Source organism: Aquarana catesbeiana, linkage group LG02 (genome assembly GCF_042186555.1).
Source record: "Aquarana catesbeiana isolate 2022-GZ linkage group LG02, ASM4218655v1, whole genome shotgun sequence".
Lineage (NCBI taxonomy): Eukaryota > Metazoa > Chordata > Amphibia > Anura > Ranidae > Aquarana > Aquarana catesbeiana.
The window spans coordinates 466,317,010-466,337,998 of record NC_133325.1 but is presented as its reverse complement, the minus strand read 5'-3'; the positions used below and the strand labels follow the sequence as shown (position 1 = coordinate 466,337,998).

The window sequence follows — 20,989 nt, the reverse complement described above, 5'->3', positions numbered from 1 at the left end:
TTGAAATACATGTTTATTACAACTCCATTTACTTTAACACATAATTAATACGTAAAGATCATATAGATTATGTAAAATTGGTTTATAATTACCGTATATATTTTTTAGAACAAGTCTTTAAAGAAGAAAATTAAAGAAGGATGCAAGCAGTGTAGTGTCTTGGAAGCTGAGGTACTGATTGTTATCATTGGTTTCTGATTCTTAATGAAACAAATGTAATTGTTATTATAGTGAACCCAAAGTAAAAAATAAGTACCTATGCCACCATTTGCAGCACACATCAGATGCTTCTAGGTGCCTGCAAATCAGATCCATTACCCAGTGTTACAGGCATCCTAAGTCCCTAGACAATCTGATATGCACATATTGACCCAGACTCCTATGTTAAGAGATTGGCCTTCTGTCGTACCTCCTAAGCTTTAAAGCAAAAAGCCTACGTCGTCTGCTTTCCTGCTTACCTTACCCGGGAAAACCGCCGGAGCGGTGAGAGGTAGACAGGAGGTAGCGACTGTTGTTACCTGCCTTTTTTATTCAATTATATTGTAAGTGTGCAATCTTAAGGCAACATTTAAATAAATATCTTTTTAGTACTGGATTACGCTATGTGCATTCTTGTCCTCTGCTTGTGATGAGCAAATATCTAGATGGAGTGTATGCAGTGTTCTGATAACATCCATTGAACGACAAGCGCATAGCCCAGTATTATCTGGTAAGTGGATTACCTTGGGGGATTGTTGCACACGCAGTGTGGAGAAGGATCGTCTTAAATTAAAATCTGCAACAATTTTTTCTGTGACAGACAATTTCATTTTTACATCTGCTTACTCTCACTGATAAAGTGGACTCTCTGCTTAGCTTCACTATTCAAGTGGACTTTTTAGCAGTCTTAAAATATTTGGATTGTTCAGCGCTACTAATGTTATGGTATTTTTTTGCTTTGACATGTTTCTGGTATGAATCATACCCTGGAGCAAAAGTATTTTGATTGTTGGGCCTACAACCAGTGTTCACAGGGCCACAGCGTATATGCCCTTCTTTTCATTTAGTTACCAGTTGATCTGCTCTGGGCATCTGGAGATGGCCAAAAACTGTCTGAATGATCACCCGGTACGTGGGTGCAGGAGAAAGCTAAGCAGGTAGTACTAGAACAAAATCAAAGCAACATCAAAACTTAGCAGACAAATGTGTGGTTGACCTATTACTCCTTCGACCTAAGAATAAGATCTTGTTTGTAATTCCAAAAATAAGGGCAGCAAATTAGAGCCCAGCCTCGAGGTCTCATCCGTAAGGCTTTGAAAAATAACTTTTTTCAGATCATCCTGTGTATGATTTAGTTTTAGAATACCTGGTAGGGCTTCATGGGGTTTACACTAGAACCTTGTGTCTTTGGTTCAGACTCCCTTCTATTGCTAGGGCGGCACAGTGGTGTAGTGGATAGCACTTTCGCCTAGCAGTAAGAAGGGTCGCTGGTTCGAATCCCAACCACGACACTACCTGCCTGAATTTTGCATGTTCTCCCTGTGCCTGTGTGGGTTTCCTCCGGGTACTCCGGTTTCCTCCCACACTCCAGAGACATGCTGGTAGGTTAATTGGATCCTGTCTAAATTGTCCCTAGTATGTATGAATGTGAGTTAGGGACCTTAGATTGTAAGCTCCTTGAATGTAGGCACTGATGTGAATGTACAGTATATGTAAAGCGCTGTGTAAATTGACGGCGGCATATAAGTACCTGAAATAAATAAAATAAAATAAATAAAAATTGCTCTCCACGAACCCTTGTTGGTTCAAGACTAATAGACTTGCCTCCAATTGTGGAGGCTCCACTGGAGTGGCTTTTGCCACCAGTCAAAACTCAATTTTTGGATTAGTGGATTTGAGGTGTGCAACCTTCTTCCACTTCACGAGCCTGTTGACGATGTTCCACTTTCGGATAGTGAGGTAAACATAGGGGGCTGCTTCCCTGCTACCTCCACCAGAGGACTTATGCCCACCAAATATTCGTACTATGTTTTGTAAAATGTTATGTAAGCTTATTTTTGTTACTGTTTCTCATACTTTGTATGTTTTTTCGTTGTGTCAACGACTACATCCCTTAAGGGGGGAGTGTTGGGTTGCAGCTTGTCTACCGGCCTGAAGGAGGCACTGTGAACCTTCTTCAAATGGGCAGGAAACCATTGGAGAAAGATTTGTCCTGCTATAGGCTCCAGGTGGCCATCTTGGGTAGGTGGGCATATCCTGTTGGATGCCAAAATCCAATAGGGTGGCCATACTGACAAAGAAATTATTAAATAATAGTTTCTTCATCATTTGGCATGCTTAGTGTGGGAATAGGTCAGGGATAGAGCCCCACTTGCAGTGGAGAGAGTGGGAGCAGTGTTAGGGAGAGATACCTGACATGCAGGGGAAGAGTAGTTTTTCCCTTACAAGTCACTAGGGTTGGTGTCACCCCCCCCCCCCCTCCACCAGCTATAGTCCCCCCTCAGTACAGACCCCCCTCCCTCAGTACAGACCCCCCTGCACTAAGTATAGACCCCTTCAGTGCAGACCCCCTTTAGTACAGACCCCAATTCATTGCAAACCCCCCCTCAGCGACCCCACTGCTTACAAAGCAGCACTTCTGCCGGGTTCTTGGAGCTATCTCCTAGCCAGATAAACTGCAATGTCTTTGGAGATCTCAGAGCAACCCAGTAATCTGGATACCTCCGCCAAGGGAAGTGCTTCTCAGGCATTCTGTGATCTGTAAGCGCATATTCATGCTTTTCAAAAGTGCCATAGTTGACAGACATTACCTTTCTGCTTGAAAAAGTGCATAACCTGCAACATGGCATACAGTGCCATTTCTGTAAGCTACCTAATTTCTGTGCTCATTCAATTTCTACAATATAAAAAAATTAATGTTTGCCTACATTAGTCAAACCTTGCCTACATAGTGCTCACAGGATATGACAAATCCTTCCCTCTACCAGCTCTCTGGAACTATGTTAAATGCATCCCCTACAGCAGTGGCAGCCCGTGCATTGTGGGCGCACAGGCTCCGTCCCCTCATCGCTTCTACCACCTCCCTATCCATGCCTGGCCCCATTGAGGATGGAACTGTGCATATCCTTTTCTCTGCCAGCTTCCTGGAACTATGCCGAATGCATCCCCCCCACAAAGATATTTCCACTGACATAACTGTCACAGCTGTGAGCAGCGTTTTTCTTTTCCAGTCAAAACAACCAAATTTGAAATCAGACCTCAAAACCCACACTTTGCATAGTTAGCCAAAAAAGAATAATATATCCAGAGTCAACAGCAGAAAACCTCAAGACACAACTTCTGTTAAAGGGCAGCCTCTGAGGAAGTTGGGTCACCAATGAAACTAATCAGACGTCAGTCTTTCTCCTATTTGATCCAGTGGTAATGCTCTCAATGTTCTTTTATAATGGATGGACTCTTACTTTTACACCTGGTATAAAGCCTCTTTGATTTGCGTTTCTGTTTGAGTGAGGGGACTATTGTATATTTGCCTTTACTTTGGTCATCTGCTTAATGCTCCTAACTATTTGGGGTGACATCTATGTTAAGCATATAAGGCCTCTGTGGCCCCAGTAGAAGTCTGCATATGGACATTCGAGTACTACTAATGAAAAGTTAAATCCACCTGGAGACTGGATGATGATAAGCCATTTATATAAGTTACACATCTAAGCAATGCATATAAGGTCCCCGTGGTCCTTGTAGAAGTCTGCTATCAGTTTTTTTTAAATACTTTTTTCCCTCCTTTTCTGAAGGATTTGCCCCCTTCTTCCTGACCAGGCCATTTTTTGCGATATGGCACTGTCGCTTTAACTGACAATTGTACGGTAGTGCGACGTTGTACCCAAACAAAATTGGCATCCTTTTTTTCCCCACAAATAAAGCTTTCTTTTGGTGGTAATTGATCACCTCTGCGTTTTTTTATTTTTTGCACTATAAACAAAAAAAGAGCAACAATTTTGCTTTTGCTACTTTTTGCTATTATCAATATCCCCCCCCCCCCCCCCAAAAAAAAAAAATAAACAAATTTCTTCATCAGTTTAGGCCAATATGTATTCTACATATTTTTGGTTAAAAAAAAAACGCAATAAGCTTATATTGATGGTTTGCACAAAAGTTATAGCGTCTACAAAATAGGGGATATATTTATGGCATTTTTATTATTTATTTATTTTTTTTTTTTACTACTAATGGCGGTGATCTGCGATTTTTAGTGAGACTGCGACATTGTGACAGACAGATCGGACACTTGACGCTTTTTTGGGACCATTGACATTTATACAGCGATCAGAGCTAAAAATAGCCACTGATTACTGTATAAATGTCACTGGCAGGGAAGGGGTTGACACTAGGAAGCGATCAAGGGGTTAAGTTTGTCCTAAGGAGATGTTTCTAACTGTGGGGGGATGGGACTGAGAGATTGCTGTTCCTGATTACTAGGAACAGCAGATCTCTCTCTATTTCCGTGACAGAATGGGGATTTGTCTGTTTACATTGAATGTGGCTCACGGCCAAAGTTAAAGCTATAAACAATAAGAATAGAGCTTTTAGAAAAATATAAAATGAAGGAACACTTGTCGTTTAAATGTTACAAAGAATATAACAGAATATGTAATAAGGTAATCAAGGACCCAAAAATTCAAAATGAACGACAGATTGCAAAAGAGAGTAGGACAAACCCAAAAAAATTCATCAAGTATATTAACCGCTTCAGCCCCGGAAGAATTTACCCCCTTTCTGACCAGAGCACTTTTTGCGATTCGGCACTGCATCGCTTTAACTGACAATTGCGCGGTCGTGCGACATGGCTCCCAAACAAAATTGATGTCCTTTTTTCCCCACAAATAGAGCTTTCTTTTGGTGGTATTTGATCACCTCTGCGGTTTTTATTTTTTGCGCTATAAACAAAAAAATAGCGACAATTTTGAAAAAAAAGCATTGTTTTTTTGCTATAATAAATATCCCCAAAAAATAATTAAAAAAAAACATTTTTTTTCCTCAGTTTAGGCCAATACGTATCCTTCTACATATTTTTTATAAAAAAAAAATTGCAATAAGCGATTATTGGTTTGCGCAAAAGTTATAGCGTTTACAAAATAGGGGATAGTTTTATGGCATTTTTATTAATAACTTTTTTTTTTTACTAGTAATGGCAGCAATCAGCAATTTTTATTGTGATTGCCACATTATGGCGGACACATCGGACATTTTTGACACATTTTTGGGACCATTGTCATTTATACAGCAATCAGTGCTATAAAAATGCACTGATTCCTGTGTAAATGACACTGGCAGTGAAGGGGTTAACCACTAGGGGGCGGGGAGGGGTTAAGTCAGTACTAGGGAGTGTTTTCTGTAGGGGGGATAGGCTAGCTGTTACACGTCACTGATCTCTGCTCCCGATGACAGGGAGCAGAGATAAGTGAGACTGTCACTAGGCAGAACAGGGAGATGCTTGTTTACATCAGCATCTCCCCGTTCGTCCTCTCCGTGAGGCGATCGCGGTTTTCCCTGCGACGATCGAGTCCGTGGGATCCGCGACCCAACTCGCGGAGCTCCCGGCCGGCGCGCACGCAATGGCACGGCGGGGAATTTAAATGGGACTTACAGGTACGCCCATTTGTCCAGCCATGCCATTCTGCTGACGTACATTGGCGTGCGCTGGTCGGGAAGTGGTTAATAGTAAAAAGGTCAGGTCTGAGCATGTAAGCCCTTTACAAAATAATCTAGAGTGGGTGACTGGGGACAAAGAGAAGGCAAATGAATTAAATACATTCTTCAGTTCTGTGTTTATAAAGGAGCATGGGGGAGCTCAAGTCCATAATGGGGGTGGTATTGACACAGCCCCAAATGATCCACAATGGCCCAAAAGTGATATGGTCCAGAAATATTTAGACAGAATAAAGGTGGATAAAAGCACCTGGACCAGATGGCATCCATCCACAGATCCTAAAAGAATTGAGCGCTGTCATTTCAAATGTCGTATCAAAATTTTAGGGACTCATTAATGACGGGAATAGTACCACTGAATTGGCATAGGGCCGATGTGGTGCCCATGTTTAAAAAGGGAACAAAGTCTTTACCAAGTAATTATAGACCTGTTTAACTTCTATTGTGGGGAAGATATTGGAGAGTCTAATAAAAGACCACATAGATGAGTTTTTGCTGGAAAAAATATTTTAAGCAACAGACAGCATGGATTCGTGAAAGACAGAAGTTGTCAAACAAATCTGATTTCTTTTTATGAAGATGTAAGTGAAACCTTGGACAGAGGGGTGGCTGTGGACATGGTATACTTGGATTTTGCAAAAGCGTTTGACACAGTTCCCTACACAAGGCTAATGTGTAAGGTAAGGTCTACAGTCTTTGAAATATCAGTTTGTAAATGGATAGAAAACTGTCTAAAAGACCGAATTCAGAGAGTAGTGGTTAATGATTCATACTCTGAATGGTCTAAGGTTATCAGTGGTGTACTGTACCCCAAGGTTCAGTGTTGGGACCCTTACTTTTTAATATCTTTATAAATGATTAAAGGTCTGGGATTAAAAGTACCATTTCAGTCTTTGCAGATGACACAAAGCTATGCAGTGGAATAACGTCCTTACAGGAAGTCTCCAATTTACAAGCCGCCTTCAGTGTGCTGTCTAATTGGGCGACTATGTGGCAGATTAGGTTTAATGTTGATAATTGTAAAGTTATGCACTTGGGGGCTAAGAATATGCATGCATTATACATATTAGGGGGAGTGCAACTGGGGGGATCCGTAGTAGAGAAGGATCTGGGGGTTTTGGTAGATCATAAGCTCAATAATAGCATGCAATGCCAAGCTGCGGTTTCCAAAGCAAGCAAAGTCCTTTCTTGTATTAGGAGAGGTATGGACTCCATAGAGAGAGATATAATTTTGCCCTTGTACAAATTATTAGTAAGATCTCATCTGGAATATGTAGTTGAGTTTTGGGCAACAGTTCACAAAATGGATATTGGGGAACTGGAGAAAGGGCAACCAAGTTGATAAGAGGCATGAAGGAACTCAGCTATGAGGAAAGATTAGAGGAACTGAATTTATTCTCTATTGAGAAGAGATTAAGGGGGATATGATCAACATGTACAAATATATAAGGGGTCCATATAGTGAACTTGGTGTTGAGTTATTCACTTTACGGTCATTACAGAGGACAAGGGGGCACTCTTTACGCCTAGAGAAAAAGAGATTTCATCTCCAAATATGGAAAGGTTTCTACACAGTGAGAGCTGTGAAAATGTGGAATAGACTCCCTCCAGAGGTGGTTCTGGTCAGCTCAGTAGATTGCTTTAAGAAAGGCCTGGATTCTTTCATAAATGTACATAATATAATTAGGTACCATTTATAGGTAAAGTTGATCCAGGGAAAATTCGATTGACTTTCGGGGGATCAGGACCTGAACAACCGCAACATACAGGGATATACAATGTAATACTGACATATAATCACACACACAGGTTGGACTTGTGTCTTTTTCAACCTCACCAACTATGTAACTATATAAGGAAGGAATTTTTTTCCCCTGCTACAGCAAATTGGATCATGCTTTTCTGAGTTTTTTTGCCTTCCTCTGGATCAACTGGGTAAAGGATTGGATATAAGGGATTTTATGATATTATTTTTTGTTTTTTTAATTATTTATTTGGTTGAACTAGATGGACTTGTGTCTTTTTTCAACCTGACTAACTATATAACTATACAAGCCATGCATATACTGTAAGTAATACATCTAAGCCATGCATGTAAGATCTTGGTGGTTCTTGTAGAAATCTGCACGTGGACATTTGTGTACTACTACCGTAATGACAGGTTAAATGCACCTAAAGACTGGATAATGTTGCACCTAGTACCATATATCGTCCCAGTGGTCCCTGTTAAAGCGTATACTGTATATGGATATTCTCTTATTTGATAAACCACAGGTTGTCCACCTTGAGACCTTTCCCATACCCTGAGCATTCAAGCTTTATGGATAACAACATTACAGCATTCATAGTTTGGAGATGTCACCTCAGTGTGCTGGTTTTAACCTTTTGATGTACTACATCTTTAGCAACAGTGGAAACCTTTACTGAGCCCTCACGGAATACGATGTGAATGATATACCACTCTATATTGTCCATGAAAGAAGTGGATGATTTGTTTTGCTACTCTACAGATATCCTAGTAATTCTAGGTTTTCCCATTTTACTCAGAGTCTTTTAAGGAACTGCTGCTATTCTGAGAGACTACCACCACTACTGTTATATGACATTCTTATCTCTGCGTTTGATATATGTTTTTCGATTCATTGAGTTATACTGTAGGATGTACGAGGGTTCTTCAAAATGTTTCTGAACTTTTTTAAATTCCATGATATATTTAAGTGTGGAAACTTTATTGAAGACTCCTTGCATGTATACATGTTTTGAAGATCATTTTGGTAGTATCTTGGGTTTTAATAAGTATTACTTTTGTTTTTAATTTGTGCCTGTGTTTTTATACGTTCTATGTAATAAAATGTATTTGTTATACAGTTAGCTACATAACAGTAAAATATTTTTTTTTTATTGTTTTCTATAAATACATATCAGAATTTCAGTGGAAGCCCTATGAAAGTAGAGATCTTTACTGAAGTTGTTTTTTTTTTTTCCAGTTACCTTGCAACCACCTCACTGATTTAATAAAAAAATAACTTTTTAATGTTTTGGTTTTAGCTGTCCCACACGTATTCATAGTCTTTGACATGTGCTAATTCTGTAACACTAGCAGGTCAAACATTAAGCTTTGTGTTCTCCTTTTCTACTCCTCCAGATATTTCCTGCTTGTATTGTTTCTCACTATGTTTTGTTGTCTCTACCTAAGCACATTTTTTAATAGGGATGCTGTTCTAATGTTTCCTAGCACTCCCTGGATTAATTAGTATTCACATTAAATGTCTACACAGGGCCGGTGCAAGGATTTTCGTCTACACAGGAGAAGGTGCATTTTACCACCCCCTATCCTAGCAGGCTTATGCTGGCACCGACTCTGGATCCAAACGCAGATTGCTCAAAGTGTGGAATGAGTGAAGCGTATGGTCTTCATTTACAGGGATGCTGAGCCCTGTACAGCGTGAAGGGCTGTTGGTTCACATTTCTGTCCCAGCGCTAAGCTGTGTGCAGGCTGTCTGTATAAGTGAAGGGTGCTGAAGTAGCTACACAGATGGGTATGTGGCCCTGAATGCAGACCACATTTATCCACCCCTTCCAAACTGATCACAGGTGTGTCCAAAAAGCCACTGTGTCTCAATGCATGCAGTTCAGTGCTATACTAAAAAGATAAATGTCTCTTCACATTGTGCATTGCTCATCACACATGTGAGGGCTTATTCACACCGGGTGCGGTATGGAAAAATGCTTGTAAAATCGCACATTCTCCTGTACTACACAAAGACATGCAGCCTTCTTCAGATGTGTAGGTATGCCATAAATGGGCACCCCCACACATCTAACAAACGTGTGTGTTCGTGTCCACCAAAAGGCGTGGTAGTGTAATACCATGCGGTTTGGTTTGCCACAATTTTAAAAATTGTGCTTGCAATTGTCTGTTTCATGGAAAAAAGATATAGCAGAAAAGAGCCTCTGCAATGTTTTAATATGCAAGTGTTGAATATTTTATTGTACTACACATCAGTAAGTATAGATGTGTTCATGGAAGATGGGAGCCTCATGGAGATGTGGCTGGTGTCAAGAGCATGTTCCAAGGAGTGCCAAATCCAGGCCGTGTAAGCCACAAGGAGCCGGAGAGGAAGCCGGCTGTATCCCGTGGAGGAAAGGTAACCATCTGCTCGTGGAACAGTGTGTGACGTCAGCAGGGTCAGGGGAAACGCTGACGTCACACGCTGTTCCACAAGCAGATGGTTACCCTTCCTCTCTGGCTCCTTGCGGCATACACAGCCTGGATTTGGCACTCCTTGGAACATGCTCTTGACACTGGCCACATCTCCATGAGACTCCCATCTTCCATGAACACATCTATACTTACTGATACATAGAAAATGGGGGATGAGGGTGGGAAGATAGAGCAGTTGCTGAAGCTGGCCATAAATCTAATCCCAGACTCAAAAAATGTGATGGACTGTCTCGGTACTAATAACAAACAAGATGAATAATATAAAAAAACTATTTATTACATAAAAATGACATACAGGGTACATTAAAACAACAATTAGGAAAAAATTGTATTTCAAAGAACAAATACTCGGGGTACTCCCGAAAAGTATCTGCTGTAGAAGCAATTCTCAAAATTGATTTTGTTCTCTACTAGTTTCGCGGGTGACTGCTTCTTCAGAACTAATCTATAAAATAAATAATGAAATAAGGCACAGTTCGAATACAACATATTCAAAATTGCACATAGTAGGGTTCAGCAGGTTATACAAGATAATTGCATGATAATCATCAAATTGCTCACCAGGCTGCAGGGATGGCCTATATGTGAAACCACTAGCCCGAACTAGAGGCTCCTCCCACGACGGACAAGGGGGATGAATGCGGGTATGAGTCTGAATAGAAAGATGATAAATGAAGATCATACACCAGAATGATAAAAGGAGTCACAATCTACTCATTGCAAAGAAAAAGGAAAAAATGGGGGAATGGGAGAGAAGGATTGGAATGGAAGGAAAAATAGGGGGGAAGGGGATGAATAGGGGTAGAGCAGGGGGGGAATAAAACCACATGAGGGGCAAAGAAGATAAGGAAAAATAAGGTGTGAGAGGAAGGAAAGGACAGGGGAGGGGGGAAAAGGGAATGGGAGGATAGAGGAGGCAGGGGAAGAAAAGGAGTGGGATGGAAGGGGAGGAACAGAGGGGAGGGAGGGAAAAGGGGGAAGGGAAAGGTGTGAAAAAGGGGGAAAAGAGAGAAGGGGGAAAAAAGGGGTGGTTAGTATGGGGGACAGAAACCTGGAGTGGGGGTGGGGAGATAAGGAGAGGGATGGATATGTGACGAAAGTTAACAGGGGAGCAATAAATAAAACGCTCACCTGAGGGTAATTATTACCATGTGTAATAATTTATATCAAAACTCCAGGGGACATGAAGGGACCATTCAGGTGTTGGCAAAAATAATTAATTTTTTGCTCCCCTGTTAGCTCTCGTCACATATCCATCCATCCCCCTCCTTATCTCCCCACCCCCACTCCGGGTTTCTATCCCCCATACTTCCCTCCTCTTTTTTCCCCCTCCCCTCTTTTTCCCCCTCCTCTCCCCCCCCCCCCCCTTCTCTCTTTTCCCCCTTTTTCACACTTTTCCCTCCCCCCCCTTTTCCCTCCCCCCTCCTTTTTTCCCACTTCCCTCCGTTCCTCCCCTTCCCTTTTCCTTTTCTTCCCTATCCTCCCACCCCCTTTCCCCCCCTCCCCTGTCCTTTCCTTCCTCTTCCACCTTACTTTTCCTTATCATCTTTGCCCCTCTTGTGGTTTTCTTCCCCCCTTCCCCTTCTCTACCCCTATTCATCCCCCCCCCCCCCTATTTTTCCTTCCATTCCAACCCTTCTCTCCCATTCCCCCATTTTTTCCTATTTTTCCTTTTTCTTTGCAATGAGTGGATTGTGACTCCTTTTATCATTCTGGTGTATGATCTTTATTTATGATCTTTCTGTTCAGACTTATACCCGCATTCACCCCCCTTGTCCGCCGGGAGCCTCTAGTTCGGGCTAATGGTTTCACATATAGGCCATCCCTGCAGCCTGGTGAGCAATTCGATGATTATCATCCAATTATCTTGTATAACCTGCTGAACCCTACTATGTTCAGTTTCGAATATCTTGTATTCGAACTGTGCCTTATTTCATTATTTATTTTATAGATTAGTTCTCCTGAAGAAGTGGTCACCCGCCAAACTAGTAGAGAACCAAATCAATTTCGAGAATTGCTTCAACAGCAGATACTTTTCGGGAGTACCTGGAGTATTTGCTCTTTGAAATACAATTTTTTCCTAATTGTTTTAATGTACCCTGTATGTCATTTTTATGTAATTGTTTTTCTTATATTATTCATCTTGTTTGTTATTAGTACCGAGACAGTCCATCACATTTTTTGAGTCTGGGATTAGATTTATGGCCAGCTTCAGCAACTGCTCTATCTTCCCACCCTCATCCCCCGTTTTCTATATATCAACCTGGTACTTTGTTAATTTTTGAACAAAAAATTCTATAGGAGGCTATACTCTAAATTCTATATCCTTACTGATATGTAAGTGTTGAATATTTTATTGTACTACACATTAAAACATTGCACTCAGAGGCGCTTTTCTGCTTTTTCTTTTTTCCATGTTGATCCTGAGTTGGCTTCACTCCTAAGAAGAGCAGCCCTTAGTGCCTGTTTCCCTATAGACTTCATCATCCTTATCCAGTTCCCTAGATCCACTACTCAGTATTTCTTACAACTGATTGGACTTTTTATATTTACTCGTGGACTTTTTATAATTGATTAATTCAGTCCTGCTTTTTATTACCAGCTTTGATTGTATCGATTGTGAATCACTATACCGGTACCCTGAGCGCTAGCATTTGTTGTTTTTTTTATTGTCTGTTTCATGAGCATGCAGCAGGCCATTGATAATAATGGACTTCCCTAAAATGCACACAAGGAAATGTGCAAACAAGCATGCACACTTGGCAGGTGGACAGGTCAGGTATTAGAGGTAGGTGAACAGGTCAGGTATGAAGGTATTAAGAGGTAGGTGAATAGGTCAAGTATGGGTTAGTAGGTGGATGGGTCAGGTTTAACAAGGAAAGGCTCCTACCCAAAATCTATTACCAGGGAATACTCCATGGTCATTTCTTATTCGTCTCTTGAACTACAGAGACATGGAGACTATTTTGAGGAGAGGTAGGGCTTTAAAAGATATCAGATATAATGTGCTAAAATTATATTATGTGTTTCCCGATTTTTCGCTGGAGGTTCAGAGACGGAGGGCAAACTTTCGGGAAACTAAAAAACGGCTGCAACTTCTGGGATTTAAATATTTTATGCTTTACCCTGCCTGTCTGCGTGTGGCTCACGATGACCGGGTGCAATTCTTTGAGTTGCCCCAAGAGGCACAGGACTGGAAGGACCGTCAATTTAATACATAATAGAAATGATAGTTATTGCATACTTTTTCTAGTGATCTCCTGCGTGAAAATGTTTTGTTTTTTTTGTTAGTTTTCTTTTTGTTCTCTTCTCTTCTCTTTTTTTTTTTTTGTCTTTCTGTTTTGTTCTTGCTTCACCTACTACAAATTACAAGAAGGGAATACAAAAGCTATATTCGAGCCGATTGACAAATTCAATGTCTAGTTTTTATTTATGGTAAACCAGTTGATTCAAATCATCTCTTGGAATGTTCGGGGGCTAAATAATGCCCTGAAAAGGCGATCGGTCTTTGATTATGTTGCCTTGTTTCGTCTCTCCTTGGTCTGTCTGTAGGAGACACATACTACTGATGATACCACTAGATTTTTGAACCGTCGTTTTGTTCAACAAGCTTATCATTCTGTTTATAACTCCCACTCAAGGGGGGTTTCCATTTTAGTTTATACGGATGTTTTGTTCTCCTGCAGTAAGACCTTGGTAGATGAAAATGGCAGATATGTGTTCCTGCACTGTAAGCTTTATGATCTGAAATTGATATTTGCTGTAGTGTATATACCTCCCCCTTATAATGTAGAAGTGCTTCGCCAGCTTATCTCCTCTGCAGGAGTTTCACCTTCAGTGCCAGTTTTTGTAATTGGGGACTTTAATAGTGTCATGGATCTGGGTCCTGACAGATGCCCAGCACCTAGATATCTACCTGCTGAAAGCCTGTCCCCCACTAGGTAGATTTTGTAGAGAGCTTGGATTGCAGGATATATGGAGACGGTTACATCCTAGTGAATCTGCTTATACATGCTATTAAAAATAGCATAATTCTCTATCAAGAATTGATATGGCCCTGTGTTCCGCAGAGCTCACCCCAAGGCTTATGGAGGTTAATATAGAACCCCAAGGTATTTTTTACTATTCTCCTCTTTTAGTTACTATAATGTCGGGGTATTTCAAATCCAATATTTCATGGCAATAGCACAACTTCTGGCTAGACCTTTTTCCTGAGGATGGTTTAGTTTGATCCTCTAATTAAGTTTTTTCTCTCAAAACATGGGCTCTACGGCATCGGGAATGATATAGGATGACTTCAAGGTCTTCCTTCAGGGGGCTGTTACTTAAAAAAATTAGCACCATTAAAACTGCTTCCCGTAAGGAATTGGAGTTTTCAAAAGCGGGGACCGCTAAGGCGAAAGCCAAGTATATTTTAGACTCCACCCCAGATAACCAATTCGATTGGTTATCATCTGAGAAGTTTAGGTGGGCTGCTAGAGGCTAGGGCTAGGCATAAACCAATTTTTTCAGAAGCACATGATTTGGGCTGAGGGGGAGGAAACCGGCAGGCTGTTGGCTCAGGTAACAAGGTCTCAGTCCAATTCTGCCCAGGTTGTGGCATTGAGGAATGTTGCAGGAGAGATTAAATACTCAGGCGAGTTCTATTGTAGCAATTTTTCAGTGCTACTATCAGGATCTATATACCTCCAGGGTTGAATATACCTCAACTGAGCTTTCCGCCTACCTGGATACTATCAATCTACCGGCTCTTTCATTGATAGACCAGGAAATTCCTAGTGCTCCAATTAAACTACATTAATTGGAAAGTGCTGTGGCCAGTTTTGCCAACTCTAATGCCCCGTACACACGATAGGATTTTCCTACGGAAAATGTGTGATAGGACCTTGTTGTCGGAAATTCCGACTGTGAGTAGGCTCCATCACACATTTTCCATAGGAATTTCCGTCACACAAAATTTGAGAGCTGGTTCTCAAATTTTCCGACAATCCATTGTCGGAAATTCCGATCGTGTGTACACAATTCCGACGCACAAAGTTCCGCGCATGCTCAGAATCAGGCAGAAGAGCAGCACTGGCTATTGAAGTTCATTTTTCTCGACTCGTCATGCGTGTTGTACGTCACCGCATTCTTGACGTTCGGAATTTCCGACCAACTTTGTGTGACTGTGTGTATGCAAGACAAGTTTGAGCCAACATCCGTCGGGGAAAAAAAATGGATTTTGTCGGAATGTGCGATCGTGTGTACGAGGCAATAGGCTCCAGAGGTAGATTGTCTTCCAATAGAGATCTATAAAAAATACAGTGAAGTGCTGCTTCCAGCCCTTCTTGGCATATTTGACAAGGCCTTTTTCGCGGACCGGCTCCCAGACTCTATGGGAGAGGCGGCTATAATAGTTATACCTAAGAAAGATAAAAATCCCTTCTACCCTGAGTCCTACAGGCCAATTTATTTACTATCTACAGATATTAAAATATTGGCCAAAGTACTTGCTAATAGATTGAATAAGGTCATTACGCATATTATCCATCCGGATCAGGCTGGATTTATGCCTAATATGTCAACAGCATTTAAAATCAGGTGGGCCTATTTAAATATGCAGGTTTTGGTTTTAGACCAAGTGCCTTTCTGACATTAGATGCCATTAACCACTTATCTAATGGGCACTTTCACCCCCTTCCTGCCCAAGCCATTTTTCAGCTTTCAGCGCTGTCACACTTTGAATGACAATTGCACGGTCATACAACACTGTAACCATGTGAATTTTTTATCATTTTCTTCACACAAATAGAACTTTCTTTTGGTGGCATTTAATCACTGCTGGGATTTTTATTTTTTCTTTAAAAAAGACCAAAAATGTTGAAAAAAAAACACTTTTTTTTTGTTTCTGTCACTAAGTTTTGTAAATAAGTAATTTTTCTTCTTCACTGATGTGCATTGATGAGGCGGAACTGATGGGCACTAATAGGCTGCACTGATGAGCTGGCACTTATGGGCACTGGTGAGGCGGCACTTATGGGCACTGATTAGATGGCACTGATGAGGAGGCACTAATAATCTGCACTTATGGGCACTGATAGGTGGCACTGGTGGGCATTGATAGGTGGCACTGGTGGGCACTGAAAGGTGGCACTGACGGGCCCTGATAGCCGGCACTGGTGGGCATTGATGGGCGGCATGGATAAGCGGCACTGATGGGCATTAATGGGCGGCACTGAAAGACAGCACTGACTGGCATCACTAATGGGCACTGATTTCTGGCTGTGGTGGGCACTGATTGTTGGCACTGGTGGGCATTGATTGCTGGCACTGGTTAGCATGGGTTGCTGGCACTGGTGGCGCTCTAATGTAATCAGGGCACAGATCATCAGTGCCCTAATTACATCTCTCACTATCCACTGCGAGGAAATGCCGCAGATCGTCTCTCCTCGCCACACACTGTCAGTGTGAGGCGAGTAGTGCCGATTACCAGCACTTCCTTGTTTACATGTGACCGGCTGTGCCGATCACATGATTAAAAAGCCACAGCAACTGCTCTTTACAGAGATCGGGGTTGCGCCCTGTCCTAGCAACACAGCGTGACTGAGATTGCCGCGCTGTGGGCGCCCCGGCGGGCGCGCAAGAGCGACTGTTCAGGTGCGCCATCATGACGTCCACCCAGAACAAGAGTCGCCTGGTCCTGCCATCATTTGACGGTGGGCGGGCAGCAAGTGGTTAAAGTGGAGTTCCGGGCCACAGAATTTTTTTTTTTTTCTTCCCAGGCATCCCCTCACACTGCAGTAATAACACACATAAACTATATGTATATTTGCTAGTGGATAGTAAGCATATATATATTTTTTTAATCTTACGATTTAGATGATTGTCTTCTGGCCATGATGAACGTGGGCATATGAAGCCCAATTGCAAACTCTGCCTGGATAACTGATCGGGAGGTGCATGCTGGGTTACCTCTTGATCTCGCGCATGCGCGATGCTCCGGTAGCCATAGCGCAGGTTGTTTAGCAAGTTGCCATAACAACGTGCAGCGATGGAGGAAGGTCCCGCCCTGTTGTTATAGCAAAATATATAACATTATCTATACAGAGCAAAAGCAGGAAGCCTTATCCTTGCAAGCAGCTCAAAAATTTGCAATGCTTGGATAAGGTGAAGTATTCCTGAGATCTTGGCACAAATACTCTTTATAATTATGGATTATAATAGATATATATCTATATATAGATATATATCTATAAATAGATATATATCTATATATATGAAACCAAACACAATATATATATTGCTGCAGTACAAAGATTGCCACCTTTCACAGAGCTCCTTTTGCTCGGCAGCTCTCTATGGGACAGCCAAGTGGGAAACAAAGGGCTTTGTTAAAAATGGCGATGTGATCCGCCTTAAATCGTGTAATTTCCTGTCAGGAAATAACGCGATTTTTTCACACAGTCCTGCCCACTGATTCCTGGGAAATGTGAGGAGCACAGGCGAGGGAGGAAGTGATGCGGAGCCAGGAGTGGCAGATTAGGAGCCCCCACCTAGCAACAGGGCACTTCTGGTAAGTTTAAAAAAGAAATTCGCTGCAAATGTTTTTTTTTGATAATAAAGGAATGGAAAAATGTGAAAATCGTTTTCAGGGTGGAACTCCACTTTAAAATTTGGTCTTGGCGTTACCTTCTGTAAGTGGGTCCGCTTGCTATATACTGCTCCCAGGGCTTCAGTCTGGATTGGTGGCCTTCAGTCTCCATCTTTTAGATTTAACCGTGGCACTAGGCAGGGGTGTCCTCTGTCCCCCCTGCTTTTTGCCATGGCTATAGAGCCCCTGGCCTGCCACTTGTGGCGTCCACAGAGGTCACCGGTATAGTAAGAGGGGATAATTGTCAGGGATGGCTCAGCCCTTCTTTCTCTGAGCTGGCCGCTCAGCTGTGGGCTAATTGCCAGCTTTCATCTCTCTCCACAGTTAACCAGCTGCTGTGGATCTGCTCGTCAGTCCCGCCTACTTAAAGATCTCCAGCTCACTTCATTACTGCCTTCGCCTTGGTCACCTCACAAGAAACCATCTCCTGCGTTCCTGTTTAAAGACTGGCTTTGCTGACATCCCTTCTGGCTCCTTATCTTGCTTGCTGTGCCTCTACTTGGATCCCTGACTTCTGGCCTGGCTGATTACCCGATTTGGTTATTGAACTCTGGTTTGGCTGATTACCCGATCTGGTTACTGAACTCTGACTTGGGTGACTACCTGATCCGGTTACTGGACTCTGGCTATGCTTTGACTACGCTTACTCTATTTACATTTTCACTTTTATTATTAAACAAGTTTGATTCAACTGTACTTCTGTCTCGGTCTGATTCATGGTTTCTGACAGTAGACAAAGGCCATGAATTCAGAAGATACATTGAATCCACTCGTTGGTAATATTTTTTCCAGATTGAATGAGCAAGATCACCGCATGGATCAGTTTGCCATGGCGTTACAAACGCTCCTGAGTCGCACGGCTCACCTGGAATCCCCCACTGTGGCTTCTCCAATACAACCTGAGTTGCAGGCCGTCCCTTCTGCTGCACCAGTCTCTGTGCAGGCACCCTCCTTGAGTATTACCTCTATAAGAGGTATGTCTGGTTCCGCCCCGCTTCCCCAACTATTTGGGGGCGTTCTAGTTCAATACAGAGGGTTTCTCAACCAAATTAAGATATACTTTGAGATGCTGCCGCAGGCATTCCCCACGGACAAAAGCAAAGTAGGGTTCGTGATATCTTTGCTTTCTGAGAGAGCCTCGGCCTGGGCTAACCCTCTATGGGAGATGCAAAAACCTGTTGTCTTGAGTTACCCTGAGTTTGTGGCCTCCTTTAACCACTTCAATACCAGGCACTTAGACACCTTCCCGCCCAGACCAATTTTCAGCTTTCAGTGCTGTCGCAATTTGAATGACAATTGCGCGGTCATGCTACACTGTACCCAAACAAATTTTTTATCATTTTGTTCCCACAAATAGAGCTTTCTTTTGGTGGTATTTGATCACCTCTGCGGTTTTTATTTTTTGCGCAACAAATAAAAAAAGACCGAAAATTTTGAAAAAAAACAAGTTTTTCTTTGTTTCTGTTAAAATTTTTTTGTAAATAAGTAAGTTTTCTTCTTCAACGACGAGCACTGATATGGCTGCACTGACGGGCACTGACTGGCACTGATACGGCGGCACTGATGGGCACCGATGAGGTGGCACCAATGAGGTGGCACTGATGAGGTGGCACTGACGGGCACTGATGATGGGCACTGATAGGCGGCACTGATGGGCACTGATAGGCGGCACTGATGGGCACTGATAGGTGGCACTGGTAAGCGGCACTGATGGGCACTCATAGGTGGCACAGATGGGCACTTATAGGCGGCACTGATGGGCACTCATAGGTGGCATTGATGGGCACTCATAGGTGGCATTGATGGTTACTTATGGGTGGCACTGATAGTTGGCACAGATGGGCATGGATGGGCACTGATAGATGGGCACTGATGGGCACGGATGGGCACTGACAGGTGGCATGAATGGACACTGATGGGTGGCACTGACGGCACTGGTTGTTTGCAGTGATGCCCCTAAGGGTGGCATTGTTGGGCATCACTGCAACATAATGGTGCCAATCAGTGCCCATTTGTGGGCACTGATTGGCACTGACTGGGCACATGTGGATGGCCATGGGGTACATACCTGGTCATCCACATGTTGCCCCTTCCCTGGTGGTCCTAGTGGCGATCCCTGGTGGTCCAGTGTGGTGATCTGAGGGGGGGCTGCGCTGATAAACAATCAGCACAGACCCCCCCTGCCAGGAGAACCGCCGATCGGCTCTCCTCTAATCGCGTCTGTCAGACGCGAGTGAGGAAGAGCCGATCAACGGCTCTTCCTATTGACAGCGTGATCAGCCGTGATTGGACATGGCTGATCACGTGGTAGAGAGCCTCCGCCGGAGGCTTTTTACCAAGATCAGTGTAGCGGTGTGTCAGACTGACACACCGCTCCACCGATCGCCGCGATGCGCGCCCCCGGGGGCGCGCTGCGGCATGTTATCCTGCTGGACGTCATATGACGTCCAGTCAGGATAACACAACCACTTCCCGGACGTCAATCCGCTATAGGGCGGGCGGGAAGTGGTTAAAAAGGTATTTGACGTTCCCGCATGCTCCGCTTCTGCTGCCAAGTGTCTAATGTCCATCACAGTACGAGAACTGTTGACGACTACGCCATTGAGTTCCGTACTCTGGCAGCAGAGGTTGCTTGGAACAATGAGGCCCTCGTGGCTGCTTTTTCTCATGGTCTCTCGGATTCCATCAAGGATGAGATAGCAACCTGAGATATACCTACTGAGCTGGAGAGCTTGATCTAGTTTGCCATTGACTCCAGACTCAGAGAAAGACTTTCTTTTAAGGAGCGTTTGCGGAAGCCTCCTGTACATTTGTCTCCGAGCTTTGCAGTCCCACCCGTGCCTCCCTCACCTCCCATGAAGAGTCAGTCAAGTCTGTTTAGATGAACCCATGCACTTGGGCTTCACGCGTCTCTCTGCGGATGAGAGAGCCTTTAGGAGGAGGGAGAGATTGTGCCTTTATTGTGGCCAGGCAGGTCACTTTTTGAAGTCTTGTTCTACCCCGTCCTGGGAACACCCGAACCTTGAGGTCCTGTCATGGACAGACCTTAGGTGGTGTTGTGTCGTCCCCAGTTATCCAGAAGGATAAGCCTCTGGTTTCGGTCACTCTTTCTTGGGCGGAGTCGTCTATCGAGATACAGGCTCTAATCGACTCTGGGGCTGCAGGCCTGTTCATTGATGCTGCCTTTGTATCAAAGCACTCGATTCCACTGCAGCTGCGTGACACTCCACTTGCCATTGAGGCTCTTGACGGGAGACCTCTACAGCCTGCCCATGTGACTCGTGAGACGGTTCCATTGTCCATGGCCTTAGGGGCTCTTCACCATGAGATAATCCAATTCCAAGTGATTTCCTCTCCTAAGTTTCTGCTGGTTGTTGGTTATCCTTGGTTACAGAGGCACAACCCCTCTTTTGATTGACTCTGTGCTGAGGATCTCTCCTGGTCAC

At 43.1% G+C, this 20,989-nt stretch overlaps 1 protein-coding gene across 1 annotated transcript in view; it reads left to right on the top strand.

Annotated features, from left to right (window-relative positions):
* The window catches only part of SYCP1 (synaptonemal complex protein 1), a 360,929-nt gene that overhangs the window by 196,989 nt on the left and 142,951 nt on the right, over positions 1-20,989 (top strand). Inside the window, exon 16 of the mRNA XM_073615691.1 lies at positions 109-171. Within this exon, the coding sequence (XP_073471792.1) occupies positions 109-171 (63 nt within the window). The remainder of the gene's footprint in view (positions 1-108; positions 172-20,989) is intronic.